Source organism: Rhipicephalus microplus, chromosome 2 (assembly GCF_043290135.1).
Source record: "Rhipicephalus microplus isolate Deutch F79 chromosome 2, USDA_Rmic, whole genome shotgun sequence".
Taxonomy (NCBI): domain Eukaryota; kingdom Metazoa; phylum Arthropoda; class Arachnida; order Ixodida; family Ixodidae; genus Rhipicephalus; species Rhipicephalus microplus.
The window spans coordinates 78,945,099-78,965,501 of record NC_134701.1 but is presented as its reverse complement, the minus strand read 5'-3'; the positions used below and the strand labels follow the sequence as shown (position 1 = coordinate 78,965,501).

At 48.2% G+C, this 20,403-nt stretch overlaps 2 protein-coding genes across 2 annotated transcripts in view; one reads left to right on the top strand and one right to left on the bottom strand.

Annotated features, from left to right (window-relative positions):
- The window catches only part of LOC142796293 (uncharacterized), a 115,517-nt gene that overhangs the window by 83,704 nt on the left and 11,410 nt on the right, over positions 1-20,403 (top strand). The window contains exons 9-10 of the mRNA XM_075886583.1: positions 9,170-9,379; positions 13,062-13,187. Of these exons, the coding sequence (XP_075742698.1) occupies positions 9,170-9,379; positions 13,062-13,187 (336 nt within the window). The remainder of the gene's footprint in view (positions 1-9,169; positions 9,380-13,061; positions 13,188-20,403) is intronic.
- LOC142796294 (phagosome assembly factor 1) overlaps positions 10,373-20,403 on the bottom strand; it is a 172,172-nt gene continuing 162,141 nt past the window's right edge. Inside the window, exon 14 of the mRNA XM_075886586.1 lies at positions 10,373-10,604. Coding sequence (XP_075742701.1) covers positions 10,557-10,604 — 48 coding nt within the window. The 3' untranslated portion in view covers positions 10,373-10,556. The remainder of the gene's footprint in view (positions 10,605-20,403) is intronic.

Below are 20,403 nucleotides of genomic sequence, written 5' to 3'. Positions count from 1 at the left end.
AATTGCTGATGACGCCTTCAATTTTCTGCTGTGCAAGGACTGCTCGACGGTGGAGTCGGTCATCGAAGCATGTCGTTGCTTCGAACAGGCGAAAAGCAGGCGCATAATTCATCGATTTGACCGCCTTTCCAACATGGCGGCTACGTCCTCTTGCCAAGATTTGCCCACGCTACATCAACCACCAGCACCGGAAAACGTCACCAGAATAGTCCGTCGGGAACTCGAGGCTATGGCACCCGCTACGTCTAGCGTCAGCGCGCCAGGACACAACCTCGATGCTGTTTCAATGATAAAGGCCGTGGTTCGCCAAAAGATCGCGAATATGGGCATTTCGCCACCTCATCAAAATGCCCCTGCTACTCCCAGCTCTGCTCCAGACGTTGCGGCTGCCACTCCGAACCGCACGTTCGCGCCACGACGAAACCAAGCTGAATGGCGCAGTCATGATTATCAGCCCATATGTTTCAAGTGCCATCGGATAGGACACATCGCTCGCCATTGCCGCAGCCGATGGACCTCATCACCTCGACCGAGCTTCTATGATTGGGGACCTCGCTCCGAACGTGCACCTTATGCCCCATCCTACCGTGCTGAGACAAGTGCAGAGCATAATCCATAACGTCCGACCAGCCGCTCGCCATCGCCCATGCGTCGTCAGTCCCGCTGACCCCAACACCGCCATTCTCGGTCTCCCTATGACCGTCGCTCGGAAAACTAGCCGGTTCATCCTCCGGAGGTGACGCTGCATACACGACTCGGACTGCAAATCCTCTGATTACTCCCGACCAGCGGTGCAACCACCTTACAATTCTCGTTGTTGGTTTATCTGTAACTGCTCTTATTGATACCGGTGCACAAATATCTGTGATGAGCTCAGACCTCCGCCGCCGCCTCCAAAAAGTTCTGACGCCTGCGATTGCACTTACCGTTCGTACAGCAGATGGGAGTACTCCTGCTGTGCTTGGAATGTTCACTGCGCGATTAACGATTTCTGAGCATCAAACTTCAGTTCCGATCGCTGTACTGGAAAATTGCCCTTATGACCTCATCCTTGGACTCGACTTTCTGACTTGACACGCTGCGCTCATTGACTGTTCCAAAGGTCTTCTTCGGCTCGAAGTACCATCCTTCTCAGAGACCGTCTCTACCAGCCCACCTTGTGTACGCTCTGTCGATTTCCTCAGACTTCCGCCGCAAGCCGCAGTCCAAGTCCAACTCTCGCCATATCCCCCAGTACCCAATGGTGATTATGTTGCTGCCCCAATTTCTGACGTGGCCATGCATGACACGTAATGTTGCACTCCCCAACACGGTGGTTACCGTTAAGAACAACCAAACTTCATTTCCCGTCCTCAATTTCGGCTTCTCAGCGCAAGTTATTCCTCGCGGCATGTCACTTGCGCATCTGACACCACTGGTCGACCACAGTTTCCGCCCTAACCACCAATTAGCCACCCGAATTTTCATCAACGTCGCTCTCGTCACGTTCCTGTTCCAACTTTTTCAAGCCAATGCTATCTGACAAGTTCACCTCTGAACAAGTCTCTGCTCTCTGCCGTGTGCTTGCTTCTTATCAGGGCATATTTGACTTCGACGACCATAATTTGGGCCAGACATCCGTGGTAACCCATCGCATCGACACCGGTGACGCTCGACCCATTCGCCGACGGCCCTACCGTGTGTCAGCCCTGGAGCATACTATTATACAGTGAGAAGTCGATAAAACGCTTCATTAGGGCTTAATCGAACCCTCATCTAGCCCCTGGTCCTCACCCGTTGTACTTGTTAACTGTTGTACTGTGTTGATTACCGCCATCTCAACCATATTACCAAGAAAAATGTATATCTCCTACCGCGCATAGATGATGCACTCGATTGCTCACATGGTGCCAAATATTTCTCTTCAATAGACCTTCGCTCAGGCTACTGGCAGATCGCTTTGGACGACGAAGACAGAGAGAAGACGGCCTTCGTGACTCCTGATGGACTTTATCAGTTCAAGATGATGCCTTTTGGATTATGCAATGCCCCCGCGACTTTTGAGCGCATGATGGACTCTCTCCTTCGAGGCATGAAGTGGACCATCTGCCTCTGCTATCTTCACGACGTTATTGTTTTTTCGACTACTTTCGACGACAATCTTACCCGTCTGTCCACAGTGCTTGATGTTTTCCGACGTGCCAACTTGCAACTAAGCTCGTCCAAATGTCGCTTTGGGCAACGCCAAATCTTTGTACTCGGCCATCTTGTTGACGTTGCGGGCGTTCAACCAGACCCTGCGAAAGTCCGAGCAGCTCGCGACTTCCCCACACCCCGCTCAGCCAATGACGTCCGAAGTTTTCTGGGACTGTGCTCCTATTTCCATCGTTTTGTCGAGAAGTTTGCTGAAGTAGCCCATCCTCTAACCTGCCTCCTCAAAACGGATGTCGCATTCACCTGGGACCAACAGCAAGCAAACGCCTTCTCGTCGCTCGTTGACATTCTCACCAATCCACTAGTCCTAGCACACTTCGACCCATCTGCCACCACGGAGCTTCGTACTGACGCCAGTGGCCACGGCATAGGCGCAGTGCCTGCGCAGTGGCAACAAGGAATGCACCGCGTCGTGGCGTATGCAAGCTGACTGTTGTCGCGCTCGGAACAAAATTATTTGATCACAGAACGCGAGTGGTTAGCTCTCGTCTGGGCCATTGCGAAATTTCGACCATAACTGTATGGCCGACCATTCTCAGTTATTACAGACTACCATTCGCTTTGCTGGCTCTCCTCACTCAAGGACCCTACGGGACGCCTTGGTCACTGGGCGCTGCGCTTACAAGAGTACACTTTTTGCGTATTCTATAAATCCGGACAACTTCACAAGGATGCCGACTGCTTGTCCCCTTACCCAGTCGATCCCCCTGACATGATGGAAGATGGACAAGAAGCCCTCGTTCTTTCAATTACCGACTCCACCGACGTAGCTGCTGAACAACGCCGCAACCCCTCTTTGCGTGCTATTATCAATGGTCTGCACTCTCCCCCCTGACCACTCCTTACAACTGTTCGTTCTTCACAACGACATCTTGCACCGCTACAACGCCCGCCCAGATGGCGCTGAGCTTTTACTCGTTGTTCCTGCGCATCTTCACTCAGACGTTTTGGCCCAGCTCCACGACGCCCCCTCCGCTGGACACCGAGGGGTGTCACACACGTGTGACCGCGTTCGCGGCCGATTCTTTTGGCCTGGCCTCTACCAATCTGTACGACAGTACGTTGCGGCATGCGACATCTGCCAGCGCTGCAAGACACCTGCTCTGGGACCTGCTGGTACCCTCCAGCCCATTTAGGTACCAGAAGAGCCATTTGTTCGAGTCAGCCTCGATCTTCTAGGACCTTTTTTCGTGTCGGCCACCGGTAGTAAGTGGATTGCTATTGCTACCGACTACGCAACGCGGTATGCCGTTACACGTGCCCTCCCCACCAGCTGCGCTACAGATGTAGCCGATTTCCTTTTCATGACATCATTCTGCGTCATGGTGCTCCTCGTCAGTTGATCACCGACCACGGCCGCTGTTTTATATCTAAAGTAATCAACGAGCTCCTGCGATTCTGCTCTACCCACCACAAGTTTACTACAGCGTATCATCCACAAACCAACGGCCTCACGGAACGCCTCAACAGTACCCTGACGAATATGTTAGTGATGTACATCTCCAAGGATCACAAAGATTGGGACATCCACTTACCTTTTGTTACCTTCGCATACAACAGTTCACGTCATGATACAGCTGGATTTTCACCTTTTTACCTACTGTTTGATTATGACCCGCCTTTGCCCATGGACACCATGCTCAAATCTGACGCCCCCTCATTGACTTATTATGCTCGTGATGCCCTCGCCCGAGCTGACATCACCTGTCAAGTCGCCCGGGATCGTTTATGTGCCTCGCAGCTTAACCAAAAGAGTGCTTATGATCGCTGGTACCGTGACGTACAGTACTCCCCGGGGTCGCTCGTCTTGCTGTGGTTATCATCCCGTCGTGTTGGTCTCTGCGAAAAACTGATGTCCCGTTACGCTGGCCCCTACCGCGTCATCCGCAAGGTCACCAGCGTGACCTATGAGATAGCTCCACTCCATACCACGTCAGTACCAGCTTCAGTCCCGACCGATATAGTGCACGTCTCACGGCTTAAACCATACTACTGACGCCCCGAGAATTGTTCGCACCGGGACGGTGCTTCTGCCGCCGGTGGGTAATGTCACAGGCTAAGTAAATGCCTGAGGATGACGACGACGAAGCGCTGAGGGGAACGTGCTCGGACTGCAGCAGCGTTGCACGCATTTGCTCGCCAGTATATTCATCGAGTATACTTTATTCCCCGTAACAATATTTTTTCTAAGTGGCATTGGGCAGTACACAGCTCACTCGTTGACATTGCATGTTGAAAATATAAAGTGTTGAAAACATGTTGAATAATGTAGTGCGAAAAAAGTGGTTATTTTCTTGACATTCCTCGATTGTTCTTCGAGTGTGCTGCGAAATTTGCAAAGCATCTGCCATTTCCTTGTTTCTTATAATGCCACCTACATTTTAGCCTTAGAAAAGGCAGCACAACAAGCAAGTTGCACTGTGCGTGGGATTTCAATGTGCGATCATAGATGAAGCTCCATTCTTGCACTTAACACTTGTACCACCCGCTCCGGTGGTGTGGTGCTATGGTGCCTGACTGTGGACTCACAGGTTGCCGAATAGAATGCCAGCCATCCCTATCGAAAAAATTGCCATGGTGGATACTGGAAAACATGGTGGGCGTAGTGGAAATAATAGTGGGCATGGTGGAAATTATGATGGATATGGTGGGACGTAGTGGAAAATATGGTGAATATGCCGGGACGTAGTGGAGGTATGGTGTACAGATGATGGGTAAAGTGAAAATGATGGTGGAAAGCAGAGGCTAGATAGTGGGCAATAATGGGACACTCTGGCCACCATTGCGATAATGCTGGGGAGCCCGAAGCATATGGTGGGTGGTGCTTAATATGGTGGGCCACATGGTGCACCAAGCTGAGAAACTCTTCCCACCATTGCGATAATGCTGGGAAGCACTAAGCAGATGATGGGTGCTGCTTGTTATGGTGGGCCACATAGTGTACCAAGCTGAGAAGCTCTGCCCACCATTGCGATAAAGCTGGGAAGCAGTAAGCAGATGATGGGTGGGCTTATAATGTGGGCAATTTATATAGTGTACCAAGCTGGGACCTGTACACTACACTTTCTACCACCATGATTTCCACCAAAGGTTAGGCCTACCGACCGAGCCCGTACAATTGTGTTATGCGTGCTTCCTGGTTTCAAAAGACACAATTTTGGCGATTAGGAATGACAATACAGCGCAGCCATGGCATCAATTATCCTAAATGAAGCATTTTTCAGTGTGTATGGTGTCCGTTCAAGAAGCAACAAACATCAATGCGACGCGGTTCAAGCGCTCCCAGAGAACGTACGTCTCTTCTCACCGACAGCCGCCGGTCGCACACGCCAGCACTTCTCTAGCTTTTGTGCGAGAACTCAGACGTGGCAATTCGCATGCTTGGGGAACCAATATGATAGCGTAATGTTTCCGGCACACTGCATTCGTTTTGGCCAAGCCGTTATGTTGTTGTTGCTTTAGCGAAAGAGGTACAGCATTGCGCTGGCACGACCGCCCTCTACATTGCGCGAAAAGCATCCCAATACTCAATCAAATAAATTAGGCAGGCGTATCTATGGAATGAGCCTAGAAGCGTCATAAAGCGCGAGCAGATGTTGCCCTTTAGAACGAGCGCGAAACGGATATTAAACTTGGCTGACCCCCCGGTAAAATGTTGCTGGTCCACAGTCCACTTGTTTTTTTTTTTTCTCTTGCAGTTGTAAATTGTAAAAAAAAAGCACTGGTGCCATTAACACAGTGGCAATCGTTACAGGCAGCAGTTGCTTGTGTTTATTAAATGTGCAATTTTTAGTAGCAGGTGCAAATCTTGTCTATGTCGTATACACGACAAACATAACTGAAGAGCAACCGTAAGTTTGTATTCCTACTAACTATTTAACGCACAACTAACGTCATGTTGGTATGGCGCAGTGACAGGCAATAAAGAAAAAAAAATGGTATGGCGCAGTGGTTAGTGTCTCCAAGTGGGAATCCGCAGGTTGCACGTTCAATCCTCCATGGCACCTTGTTTTTTTTTGTTTTTTTTGCGGGACGGGTGTTTTTTCATACCGTTTTTATAGAAATCTTTTTTTATTTTTTGTGCCAGCTCGTCACGGTGATTCTGACGCTATTTCGCGCTCAAGCGTTGCCGGCACTGCAGCACCAACCATATGCCACCATGCGCCATGGTGGGCGTTTCCCACCATTCACCCACTACATTAATCCACTATAATGGTGGGTGGTGCTTTACACCAAGCCCACCATTCGTTTTTTTTTTTCAATAGGGATGGCGGCCGCTTTTTTCGCAGAGGCAAAAATGTTCGAGGCCCGTCTACTTCTACTTAGATTTCGGTGCCCGTTGAAGATCACCAGGTGGAATAAATTTTCGGAGCCACAACGGCATATCTCAAAATCGTATGGCAGTTTTGCAACGTTAGACCCCAACAATTATTATCGTAAATGTAAATTTGCAGTCTTCAGCTCTTTCATTAACACACTTGTGAAAGTCATATTACCACGCTTTTAGCATATGCACTATTGTATTAGGGTGTATATGCAGCAGGAAGGGTGTTAAATCACGTAAGAAATGTGCATGTCAAAAACAATCTTTTTACGTCTTTAAGGATGAAAATTTATATTATGTAGTTTATGGTGCCAGTGACTTCTCGTTCACGTAGCACCATTTTCCAAGGTTTCAGTATCCGAGTGCACGTTCGACGTGTAGGTTCAATAACCGTGGCACAAAAAAACAAACAAACATGGATGCTGGCTTCAGTACCACTTGAAACCAACGTGCGCTAGCAATGCTGATTTTCACATGCATTTGTCTTATAGTGTCGACGCTTTTCAGTACAGTTTAAGGTGTTTGAGAGTACCCATTCTTTCAAGATAAAGCAACATTTGCACTAGTTATGAAAGTCAAAGTCTTACTGTAAATATCATATATACATGGAAGTTATTTTTGTAATAATTACAGCTTCCGTTGAATCATTTTATATTTGCACTTTGATCTTTAGTGCCACGCACCTTTCTGATATCTGCCTCGCGCCTCTTAGCTTATGACACCAGCCTAGCAGCTGCACCCAACCAAAATACCCGAAAAAAAGACATATGTATGTTTTCATTTTAATTTGAATTGTGATATTTTTAAGCATGATTATTGCACTGAGAGATTTTTGGTGCCTCCTTTTTTACTGAGTATATTGAAAGGTGGAGCAAGTAACCAGCACATTTTTGTATATGTATTTGAGACAGTGATGCAGACAAAGCATAAGCGCACGACAATCTGCAAACACGAGCTCAAGGCACCCGTGTATTCATCTTGCAGACAGAAGATGTTGACAAAAATGTCCAATGCCCTCTACACCAGAGCGTGCTCTCCGCGATCCACTTCCGCACCACGCTAATCTGGCGGAGCTGTTCGCGGAGTCCACAATCAGAAACTCGGCGATCACTTCTGCCCGTATATCACCCAGCAAACAACGACCAAAAACACGAATTAAACTAGTTGGCATTACACTGCCTTTATGACATTGTACATTGTTTTGTTGTCAGCAAGAATGCAAACAGAATGATTCGCATGTTGTCATATTTCGATCCTCGATTGTTCCATCGTACGTGTGACAAGGATTACTTGCAAGTTTCACCAGTTTCTTGAAAGTTAATTTTTAGGGGCAAAACTTCTTATAGCGGCACCCGTTCGTCCCCCGTAGTATGTAACAAGTATAACATTTTGACCTCCAAGGTGGTGCCGGTGAGAGACTTCTCTGTGCGTTGTTGAACAATAAAAAATTGTGCTCAATGTACATGTCAATGGCTGCTAATGGGGAATGAGAGACAGGAGCATTCGGCTTTTAGTTAACACGCAAGCTGCGATCACCATTAGCAGCCATTGGCATGTACATTGAGCACTATCTGACAAGAAAGGGTTGCTACGTTATACTCGCTGGGTGTAACCTCCTTAGCTTTAGAAAGGTTTAGCGAGCGTTGAGCCGCAGTGCCATGAATACAATGAACTTGTATATACCATGAATGAACTCGAGGTGGTTAAAAATGGGAAGTAGATACGAAGTGCAAGCCGTAAGAAAGTAAAAGCCGAATTCTCCGCCTCTCATTTCCCATTAGCAGCCATTGGCATGTACATTGAGCACTATCTGACTGAAAAAGTTTGCTACGTCATACTCGCTGGGCGTAACCTCCTTGGTTTTCGAAAGGTTTAGCGAGCGTTCGGCCGCAGTGCCATGAATACAGTGAACTAGTATATACCATGAACTCGAGGTGGTTAAAGGTGGGAAGTGGACCCGAAGCGCAAGCCGTAAGAACGTGTGCGTGTGCCACCTGTCGTTTAGTCCTTGGAATGTCCGCTGGATGGCGGTGCTTCTATATGGAGAATATATGATGAAAAGATGCGAGATGGTGGTACTTGGAGTGTTGAATAGATGGATGAACGGACACATAGACAGATGCATGGATGGACGCATGAACGGACGCAGGGGCGGCTGCATAGACGAACGCCGGGACGGACGCACGAACAGACGCACGCACGGACGGGCTGATGGACGCATCGACGGTCACATTGACGGACGCATGGACGGACGGAAGCAAGAACGAATGGACGGACGAATTCTTCGCCCCACTCTTCATCATTCACTCCGTGGACATGCTGCCATTTTTTTTCTAAAAGACTAGTTAAGCTCGTAAATAACCATTCAATATATAGGAGGTACATAAGCACCGTACAAATTAAATGAAATTATTATCTATAACGAATTCGGCCCTAAGTTCCCCCTTATGTATACAATCGCTGATTTCTCACACTTGCAAACTGTAAAATTGTCGCGGCAAGTTTTAGACTAAATTCTGGCCACAGGGCAACCAGGTACTGCGAAATTCACTTTTTTTAAAGACATGTGTAACACAGACAAACCACTTTCATAGTATTTAATGTGCCGCCCTTGACTGATTTCTCAAATGTGTTAAATTTTCTACGAAACAGGGCAACACAATCTGGAGCCTGGCCTACGATAAGGACAAATGGTCACCAAATATTACGTTTGCCGTTTCCTTGGGTATGGCTGGCAGATGGTACCAGCCGAAATACCCTGACAAAGTGAACCCGCTGAGCAGAACAGGGAATTACGCTTTGGGCTTCCCGTGCACGACAGAGGAGCATTCACCAAGGGGTCAGATGGTGAATGTCACAGAGGTGAGAACATCACTTGACTGTTACGATTCTTTTTTCTGCAATTTGCGATAATACATAGTATATCGTGAACGTGTTCTCGACTTGGTTTTGTCGAATTGAGAAAGAGGCTATAAGACATCGCAAAAAACAGAAACTAACACGTCTGAACGGCCTTTCCAAAACTATTATACGTTACGTGTTACAAATATTAATCATGATTTAGGAATATTGTTCTCCCATTTTCACTGAAAACAACTACTGCTTTTAAAATAGAAAATTTTACATGGCTCCTCGATATGACTGTGCACCAACCGACTATGGAAATAAGAAAGTTACAACGCTCACTTCAATTTGGCTTTTGTTTCCTACATTTGCGTTATGCTTACCTAATAACCTATCCCTTCTTACATTTTATTGTGGCAAATCTCTTATTCCTATAAAAACTGTCAAGTTTAGCTACGGTCACAGCGACAACAGTTAATTATGTACTATCAACTGAAGAGGTGCTATGTGATTTAGATTTAGCGGGTGTCACAACTCCGTTAATGGGAGGCAATCGTAGGGCAGATTTCGAGGGCTCACGTATTGTCCCCCCAAAACGCACCGGGAAAGTCCGAATGACAATGCAAGGTTGATTATTGATAGATCTGTGGGGTTTAACGTCCCAAAACCACCATATATTTATGAGAGACGCCGTAGTGGAGGGCTCCAATAATTTCGACGACCTGAGGTTCTTTACGTTCTCCGAGATCTGAGCACCCGGGCCTCCAGCATTTTCGCTTCCATCGAAAATGCAGCCGCCTCAGCCGGGATTTGATCCCACGACCTTCGGGTCAGCAGCCGAGTACTTTAGCTACTGCACCATTACGGTGTGGCGACACTTTAAGTGTAGACCTGTGCTGTTAGCCAGCGAACGCCGGTTGTTGTCCAAAGACCGAGTCAGATTCAACACAAAAACCTATATTCTCGATTAAGGCAGTACAATTATCCCATAAACTTGCTTGGCTCAATCACAATACCACTCACATGAGTTCAATAGCCAATGGCGATCAATTAACCACATGCGTTCACAGTAAAACACTCAAGAATGTTCCAGATAAATTAGTGAACCCCATATTCAGGGGCTTTACGAGTGCCTCCAGGTAGACTGAAGCGCTGACGTGTCATTTCCCATCGCAGTCGATGATCACGCGTCTTTTCAGCAACAATGTCTTCGATATTTTTCAGTGCTCCCACGGAGCCATCTCTGAAAGATAGAGTAACAACACTACATCATAAAACAGCACTTCATCGGTGGTCGATCGAGCCACCCTCTCCCATGTACCTTCGCCGACTCCCTTGATCTCCGTCACAGCACGCGCGTATATCCCCTTCAGATGCAAATTATGATGCACTGTCTACGAATATGTCGAATTCAAATACAATTATTCCAAAACACTCAGCATTACATTCAAAGAACGAAAACAAAGTACCATGTCATTTTCTGTGAGTTTCAGCAATTCATTGCAACTATGTAGGTAGCAAGGAAGGAAGGAAAAACTTTATTCGCAAGGGTTTGGGACAGGGGTCATGAGCTTGATGGGTGGGGCCCTAACCCCAGGGCTCCACTGGTTTCCACCACCTGCCTGACATGACGCAGAAGTACAAGCTGCACCTCTGGGTCAGAGCTGGTGAGCTGTGCCTCCCATTGCTCGAAAGTGTTAAAGAGCTTGTACTGACCTAAACAGGTATCTAAATTTGGCGGTCGGTTTAGGCCTCCCCACGAAATGTGGTATAGCGATAGCGAGCCGCTACAACTCGGACAGGCAAGCCCATACAGCGTTGGAAAAAATTTGTGTAATATCTGAATGTTGGGAAAGACTCCTATTTGATTTTTGCGGAGGTCAATCGCGTCCTCCCCTTCCAAGGATTTGTGGGGGGCACTGTATTTTTGTGGCATGCCTCGTTGGGTAGAAAGAATTTCGCGAGGAACCGTTCTGGATGGGTTGTTATTCTCTTCGATAGCTTCCTCTTGAAGTGTTTCAAAGGATTGAAAGGGCTGTTGAGGCTCTGCCTGGTTCGTGAGGTAAATTTTTCATTATAAAGGAATCATGGAGGTTTCGTTTTGACACAAAAAGAAGGAGATTATGAGCAACAATCTTGCATGCAATTAGTTTTTGGAAGTGTGATTTCGACAAAACGAAACTAATACTCTAGAGGTTCATTTCGTAAAGCGGCACGTCAAACGACTCATCGAACATCATCGTGCTTTCACCGAAGCGATCGGAGCTGCAGTCATATGCAGCACAAAGTCAACACATGTTGGCCTGGCAGAAGGTTCAATTTTTCTAGTAAGCAATCTATTTTGCCCTCTTTAGGCTACAACGTGGCACAACTAGCAAAAAGAACGTGCATACACAAACCTATTGCCACTGCAGCTTAGGTGGATATCCACGGGTTTCCACCCGGGTTCGCCAATCATCGACATGACTCATCCGCTCGCAGCATAGCAGACGCTTGGAGATAGAGTGAAAAACTTCTCGCACTTTCGTCTCCACTGAAGTGGTCGCGCTGGTCACGTCGACCTCTCGAGTTCTCTCGATCTTGCGAGGGCGCCATGGGCTGTCTGGTTGTGCGTCACCACTGAGGAGGTCAGGGCGCGTGCTTTCGGCGACTATGTAAACTTGTTTTCTTTATCTCATGCACCCGCTCTATCGAGGCTAGCCATCGGTGCCGTAATTTTTACTGCCGCTTGAAATAGGCGGCATGCATCTAATTAAGCAATCGTTTGTGACGGCGTCGTTTCGTATACACATAACTTGGATACACATATAGCTTACATATATTGCATATGGCTTACAATAGGAATACTTTTTTACTCTAGTAAGAAACATAATGTTTGCCTACTTCTTCATACATGTGTATCTCTTGTAAACTACAAAACATAATCGCATTAAGGAAGCCGTGACGAAGCAAACGAAAACAGGGAATTTTATTTGTATTACTAAAGCAAAACATACTTTGCAAGTACTACTAAAATTTGCTGACTATGGCTGCCGATGCCGCTGCTCTCTCATCCCATACTTTCCAAGCGGCTTTGCGACAGCGTTGCCTCACAGTAGTTCACGTCTCAATGAAAAGAAAAAAAAAAGGTAATATGAGTGCTCCAGACCGTCTATACTCGCCCAAGAGTTGACATTACGCTGTCAGCTGATGTCCTGCTAGCTGCGTCCAAATATCTTTAGAAAACTTATTCCTGTATCAGGAAGTGAGAACTTTGATCTGCCGTCACTTTTGATTATATTGTTACAATTACAAGACAACCAAATGCATGAAAATATAACTATCCACCAGTAGGAACCAAAGTTAAAGCTGCTGCATTACGCGTGTGGTGAACAGTCAGCAGTGCCAAGGCAGTGGCTCCTCCAATGATTATTGAGGAATATTTGCGTATATAGAACCCCAAAAGTCTCTTTCAGCGCAATTTGTCACCACTGTGATCATATTGGTTTCACACAGATTCGCAAAGCTCCTATTGAAAGCATGCTGGTTTAATAAGGTAATGTCTCTGAAAGACTATAGTGGCTCTATTAATTTCCCATTCCTTCACTCACTGTCAGCCTCCTGTAACAGTCTTTTTGAACTACCATAGTGTCTTGTTGCAGCGAGACCGTTTTCAAGGTTAGCCTTTATAATAGCAACATCCATTGTTTCATTCCAACAGGCTTGCATCGACCAAAGATACAGTGGGAACTTCAGGTTCGACAGAATCTATACATCCGAGTTCACTTACAACAAGAAGGAGAAGTGGCTTTTCACGTATGACACGGCACGCGCTCTTCGTGTGAAGGTAAGACTAGACGTCGACAGAGGCAGGAATGAGCTGCAAGAATCTAAATGGTGTAACACTAGAACGCATTCAAACAGCCCTTCATAAAGAACTAATTGAGGACGATAGACACAGCGCTGATCAAAAAAGTCGCAGTTTCCCCGCAAGGGTGAAGCAATGAACGCAATAGCAACAAATTGGAATGTCACGAGAAGAACTGCAAGCCGACAGAGACGTGCAGTGCACCACTCAAGAAATAAAGACGCACGCAAAGAACCCGTACAGGACGAGCGCGAACTTACGACGTTGACAGCTCGATACTGCACGCTCCTCAAACAAAAAGAACGAACGGAACGTATATGCACTGGTATACACAGGGTAAGCGCGAACGAACAAGTGTCACAGTTGTTTGGGTTTCAACAGCACGTTTATTTCTCAAACGAGGACTCTGCAGCGAGAAAAGTGAGCTTCCAGCACTCATTATTATTAACGCCCTCTTTGCGGCGAAAGCACAAGGCGTACAACTCCCAATCCGAAATCAGCTCGCGCGGGAACTGGCAACCACGCACCGCAGGGCAAACTACATGTTTACAGATGATCCCATGCATGCTACGAATAGGGCGCCGAGCGCGCCGAGTGCGCCATCTCGCTAATATGCAAACAACACACTTACATTCCGCCAGAGGTCAGAATACCACCAGCGGTAAATGGTGTATATAAATAGCTCACCGTTACTACGTTCAAGAACGTTCGCTTTCGTGGCTCAGCGGTTAATGAAGCGCACTGAGGAGCGAGAGGTCCCACGCTCATGTACGTGCGTCCAGGGACAGTTTTCAGAATTACTTTTTTTGTATACGGGGCACGAGCGTGTTTGTGACTTCAAAAAGCAGCCAAGAGTGTGCACAATACTTATATCGCAATGTATACTCGCATATCGCAATCCATCTGAGAGGCATGGGAAGTAAGATTACACTGTGTGTAGTGATAGCCCAAGCACAATGACAAAATGAAATTATATCAAGTTGCATCTTGCCGCAGCATTATCATTATCATCAGCCTGATTACGTTCACTGCAGGACAGAGGACATGTTCCACCAGTGAACTCGGTCTTCTGCTTGCTGCTGCCAAATTATACCCGCAAACTTCTTAATCTCATCTTCCCACCTAACCTACTGTCTCCCCTTATGCAGCTTGCCTGTTCTGGGAATCCATTTAGTTACCCTTAATGACCAGTGATTGTCCTGTCTACGCGCTACATGGGCGGCCCTTGTCCATTTCCTCTTCTTGATTTCAACTATAATATCCTTAACCCCGGTTTGTTCACTAATCCACTTTGCTCTCTTCTTGTATCTTAAGGTTACACCAACCATTTTCCTTTCCATTGCTCGCTGCGTCGTCGTCAATTCAAGCTGAACCCTTTTTGTAAGTCTTCAGGTTTCTGCTCCTTAGCTAAGTACCAGCAAGATTCAGCTGTTATGTACCTTCCTCTTGAGGGATAGTGGCGATCTACCTGTCATAATCTGAGTATGCTTGCCAAATGTGCTTCACCCCATTCTTATTCTTCTAGTTACTTCATCTCGTGGTTTGACTCTGTGGTTATTAGCTGTCCGAAGTAGACATAGTATTTGACAACTTCAAGTGCACTATTACCAGTCTCGAAGCGCTGCTCTTTTCCGAGGTTGTTGTACATTACTTTCGTTTTCTGCAGTATAATTTTAAGACATATGTTCCTGCTCTCTTCTTCTAACTCCGTAATCATCAGTTGCAATTCGTCCCCTGAGTCACTCAGCAATGCAATGTCATCGACGAAGCGCAGGTTACTAAGGTATACTCTCCATTAACTCTTATCTCTAACTGTCCCCTTTCTAGGCCTCTGAAAACCTCCTGTAAGCACATGGTAAATAGCATTAGGGATATTTCATCCCCCTGCCTTACATCTTTTTGATTGGTATTCTGTTGTTTTCTTTATGAAGCACTATGGTAGCAGTTGATTCACTGTAGATTTCTTTCAGGAGGTTTATATATGCTTCGTCGACGCCCTAATTCTGCAGTGTGTGCATGACTGCTGATATTTCTACTGAATCAAACACTCTCTCGTAATCTATAAAGGCTATGTATAGTGGTTGGCTATTTTCTTAGCATTTCTCTATTACATGATTGATAGTATAAATATTGTGACGGGGCGAGGTCTTGGCTTACAGGACAGCGTCCACCGAGAATCGGCAGCCGAACAAGATGTCTGAGTTGCCTCTCGCGCAAGCGCCTAACACACAGGCGTCTTCTTCATCTTCGCTAAGTGCCACGCTTGCTCCTGTCGATGATGCACCGTGACATCACTCCCCTGCGGCGGAAGCGCCGTCACGGCGCTTAGTACGGCGGCGACGAACGAGGAGGGTGATACGGTTTCAGTCTGGAAACGTGTACAACGTCTGTCTGGAGTGAAGTGGTCGAAAAGGCATTGTATAGGGGTGCGATCTCGTAGCTCACGTCACTAAGTTGTCGTAACACTTTGTAGGGGCCATGGTAGTGTGATAGTAGCTTCTCTGATAAGCCGACTTGGCGGTTTGGTGTCCAGAGAAGTACCAGAGACCCCGGCGAGAAGTGCACGCTTTGGTGGCGACTGTCATAGCGATCTTTTTGCTGCGCTTGCGACAAGTGCAGCCGATTACGGGCAAACTGACGGGCTGCATGGGCTCGAAAAACGACATCGCTGGCGTACTCAGTAGACAAGGGGGCAGCCGAAGGAAGGAGCGTGTCAAATGGTAATGCTGGATGTCGGCCAAATAGCAAATAAAACGGCGAATAACTAGCTGTGTCGTGCCTTGAAGAATTCTACGCAAACGTGACAAAGGGGAGTGCTTTGTCCCAGTCATGGTGATCTGGCGAAACGTACATTGACAGCATCTGCGTCAGCGTTCGGTTCAGACGCTCGGTCAATCCATTTGTCTGTGGATGATAAGCGGTGGTAAGCTTGTGCTCAGTGGAGCAGGCGCGGAGAATGTCATCCACAACACGTGAAAGAAAGTACCTTCCTCGATCAGTAAGCAGCTGCCGCGGAGCGCCATGATGAAAAATGACTTCATACAAAAGAAAGTCAGCGACGTCAGTGGAACAGCTTGTCGGCAGTGCTTTAGTGATGGGAAAGCGTGTGGTGTAGTCTGTGGCGACTGCAACCCATTCATTTCTGGAGGTGGACGTAGGAAACGGGCCCAACAGGTCAAGGCCAACACGGAAGAATGGTTCCGTCGGTATGTCAATGGGTTGTAGGAGGCCAGACGGTAGCACAGAGGGGCGCTTGCGGCGTTGGCAGCGGTCGCAAGCAGTGACGTAGCGAACCACAGAACGATACAGTCCGGGCCAGAAAAAGCGACGTCGCACACGATCGTAGGTACGAGAGACGCCCAGGTGACCGGCTGTAGGTACGTCATGTAGTTGTTCGAGAACGCTGGTACGCAGGTGATGGGGAAGCACGAGTAGTAATTCCGGGCCATCAGCGTTGAAGCTGCGACGGTACAGAATGTTGTCGTGCAGTTCGAACAGGCGAACGGAATGGTCTGTTGGAGCAGAGGTCAGACGCTCGATGATGGAGAGTAACGACGGGTCACGTCGTTGTTCGGTGGAGATATCACCCAAAGCGTGGATGGAGAGAACGCAGGGGTCTGAATCAAGGTCTGTCAAGTCGGGAGTTTCAACCGGATAACGTGACAAACAGTCTGCGTCTGTGTGGAGGCGTCCCGACTTGTAGTGGACCACGAATGAGTATTCTTGCAGACGGAGCGCCCAGCGACCAAGACGTCCAGATGGGTCCTTTAGCGATGACAGCCACCAAAGAGTGTGATGGTCTGTAACAACGGAAAAAGTTCGGCCATACAGGTAAGGCCTGAATTTCGCCACGGCCCACACTAAAGCTAGGCATTCATGCTCAGTGATGGAGAACTTCCGTTCGGCAGGTGAAAGAAGACGGCTGGCGTAAGCAATCACGCGGTCTTTCCCGTGCTGTAGTTGGCCAAGGACCGCTCCAATTCCATGGCCACTGGCATCGGTCCGAAGCTCTGTAGGTGATGCTGGGTCGAAATGGGCCAGTATTGGTGGCGTAGTCAGCAGATGGATAAGAGCCGAAAAGGCGTCCGCTTGCTCATTACCCCATGCGAAGGGAACGTCCTTCTTTAAGGGATCAGTAAGCGGTCGAGCGATGTCGGCGAAGTTGTGGACAAATCGACGAAAATAGGAACATAGCCCTACAAAGCTTCGGACGTCCTTGGTTGAGCGTGGTTCAGTAAATTTTTGTACTGCTCGTACCTTTTCGGGATCTGGTTGAACACCATCGGCACTGACAAGGTGGCCGAGTATGGTGATTTGGCGACGTCCAAAATGGCATTTTGCAGAATTGAGCTGGAGAGCAGCTTTTCGAAAAACATCCAGAACGGCTGACAGACGTGTTATATGGCTGTCAAAGGTAGGTGAAAAGACGATGGCATCGTCTAAGTAACATAAGCAGATGGACCACTTATATCCTCGGAGAAGGGAGTCCATCATGCGCTCGAAAGTTGCCGGCGCATTACACAGTCCAAACGGCATGACTTTGAACTGGTAGAGGCCGTCAGGCGTAACGAAAGCGGTTTTTTCACGATCCATGGGGTCGACGGAAATTTGCCAATAGCCGGACCGAAGGTCGATAGACGAAAAGTATTGGACACCATGGAGGCAATCGAGGGCGTCATCAATCCGAGGCAAAGGGTAGACATCTTTGTGGGTCACTTTGTTTAAATGGCGATAGTCCACGCAAAAGCGCCAGCTGCCATCTTTATTCTCAACGAGCACGACTGGGGAGGCCCAGGGGCTGGATGAGGGTTCTATTACGTCTTTAGTAATCATTTTATCCACTTCATTTTGAATTACTTGGCGTTCCTTGTGAGATACGCGATATGGACGCCGCCGTATAGGACTGGCATCACCAGTGTTGATCCGGTGAGTCACTGCAGTTGTTTGGCTGAGAGGGCGGTGGTAAAAGTCGAAAACGTCTCTATATGATGTTAGCAGACTACGGAGGCTGGCAGCTTGCACTGCAGTGAGGTCGGGAGCAATCATCTTGTTAATGTCATCTGCAGGCAGAGTGTAATTGCGGCCAAGACCGGGGAATGTAGTATCGGTGTCCAAACCAGTACCGTTGCAGCTGTCAAGTGGAAATAGGGTGGCCAAAGACATGTCTTGTGGAATAACTTGAGTCAAGAGACTCACGTTGAGTAGTGGTATAACCACTGTATTATTAGCGACGGCGACAACACTGTGAGCAAGGGCGACGTCTCGGGCCATCAGTACGTCGACTATAGGAGTGACGAGGTAGTCACCGTCGGGCACATGACGTGAGCACGACAAAGTGACATATGTAGCAGCTTGCGGAGGCAAGCGAACGTGGTGACGAGAGCATAAACGGGGAGAATAGTCTGCTTGAAAATCGGCAAACTGCGGCAGTTCAAGCTGAAGAGCACCAGTGGCACAATCAATGAGCGCAGAATGCTGTGACGGGAAGTCCAAACCAAGTATTAGGTCATGAGGACACATTTCAATGACGGCAAACTGAACTAATGTAAGACGACCGGCAATGGACACACGGGCCGTGCACATCCCTTGAACATCAGGGGTCCTCCCATCAGCGACACGAAGTTTGTGGGAAGCGGCAGGCGTGAGCACTTTATGTAGGCGTCGGCGAAGGTTCGCGCTCATTACAGAAGTAAGCTCTCCAGTATCTATAAGGGCAGAAATAGCCACACCGTCAACGGCAACGTCTAACAAATTTTGTCTCGTCGGAAGTGTCAAGAGAGGATTTGTGGAGGGAGTCGAAAATGCAGCGTCACCTCCGGGTGCTGCACCGTTTAGTTTTCCGGGTAGGCAGGAGCGGGGCTGACTGTTGACGACGGCCTGCGAGTCTGCGGTGAGCGAGACGACTGGCGACGTCCTGGAGGCGAACGCGACTGATGACCATGCGGTAATGGAGATCGGCTGTTGAACCTTCTGTAGTTGTTTTGCGGAGAAGGCTGCGCGGCAGACGCGAAGCGGGTGCTGTCCTGTCGGTAGTAAGGTTGAGATGAAGTCCGAAGTGGCGAGGACTAGCGGTAATGGCAGTAACGGACGACATGACCGATACGAAGGCAATGAAAACAAATTGGTCGATTGTCGACGGTTCTCCACGCAGCAGGGTCGTGAGATCGGTCCGTAAACTGCTGCTCGTGATAGGACGAGGGTGGACGCCATGAAGCTCGCTGCGGGCTGGGCAAAGCGCACACCGAGGGAATACCTATGCTGGCGAGTTCTTGGCGGACGATGGCTTGAACCATGTTAGCAGTGAGTGGGGTGGTGTCACTTGCAGCGGTGTGAGCCGGAGCAGAGGCAATGGCTTCAAGTTCGCGCCGTACAATTCGGGTCACCTGATCCGATGAATCTAGAGGTGGTGGCTGTGTTCTTGCACGGTCTTCGCAAGATGATGTTGCAGCCGTATTCGGAAGGCGGGTAAACACGCTGTTAATCCACCGGCTCTTCGCTTGCTCAAAGCGCCGACATTCTTTTATAATGGCGTCCACTGTAGAAAAATTTTTGCAGATGAGGAGGTTGAATGCGTTATCCGCAATCCCCTTAAGAATATGCCCGACCTTGTCAGCCTCCGGCATCTCGGCATTGGCTTTGCGACACAACGACAACACATCTTTTATATAAAAGACGTAAGACTCGGTCGAGGTCTGCGCCCGAGACGCGAGCATTTTGTTCGCGGCCATTTTTCTTCCAATCGGCTTTCCGAACAGGTCCACCATTTTCTCCCTGCACACTGCCCAACTCCCAAGTTCTGTTTCATGGTTCTCATACCACGATTTGGCGGTTCCCCTAAGATAGAATAACAGGTTTGCCAGCACAAGAGTCGGGCCCCATAGGTATCGAGTACTCACACGTTCGTACTCTGCCAGCCAATCTTCAACGTCAACTTCATCTGGATCGCCGGAACCACTGAACGTGCCAGGATCCGCGGGGGTTCGAGCACGAAGGTTGTGTTCGCAGAAGGAGATGTAGTTACCGCATCATCTCCGGCCGCAGGAACACCAGGAGCAGATGCAGACGCCGTACTCTCCGTCATCGTTGTGGAATGACCCTTCAAACTCCGGCCGCTGCGAAGTTCCGTTGCGAGGCGGTTACCCAGCACTTCCACCAAATGTGACGGGGCTAGGTCTTGGCTCACAGGACAGCGTCC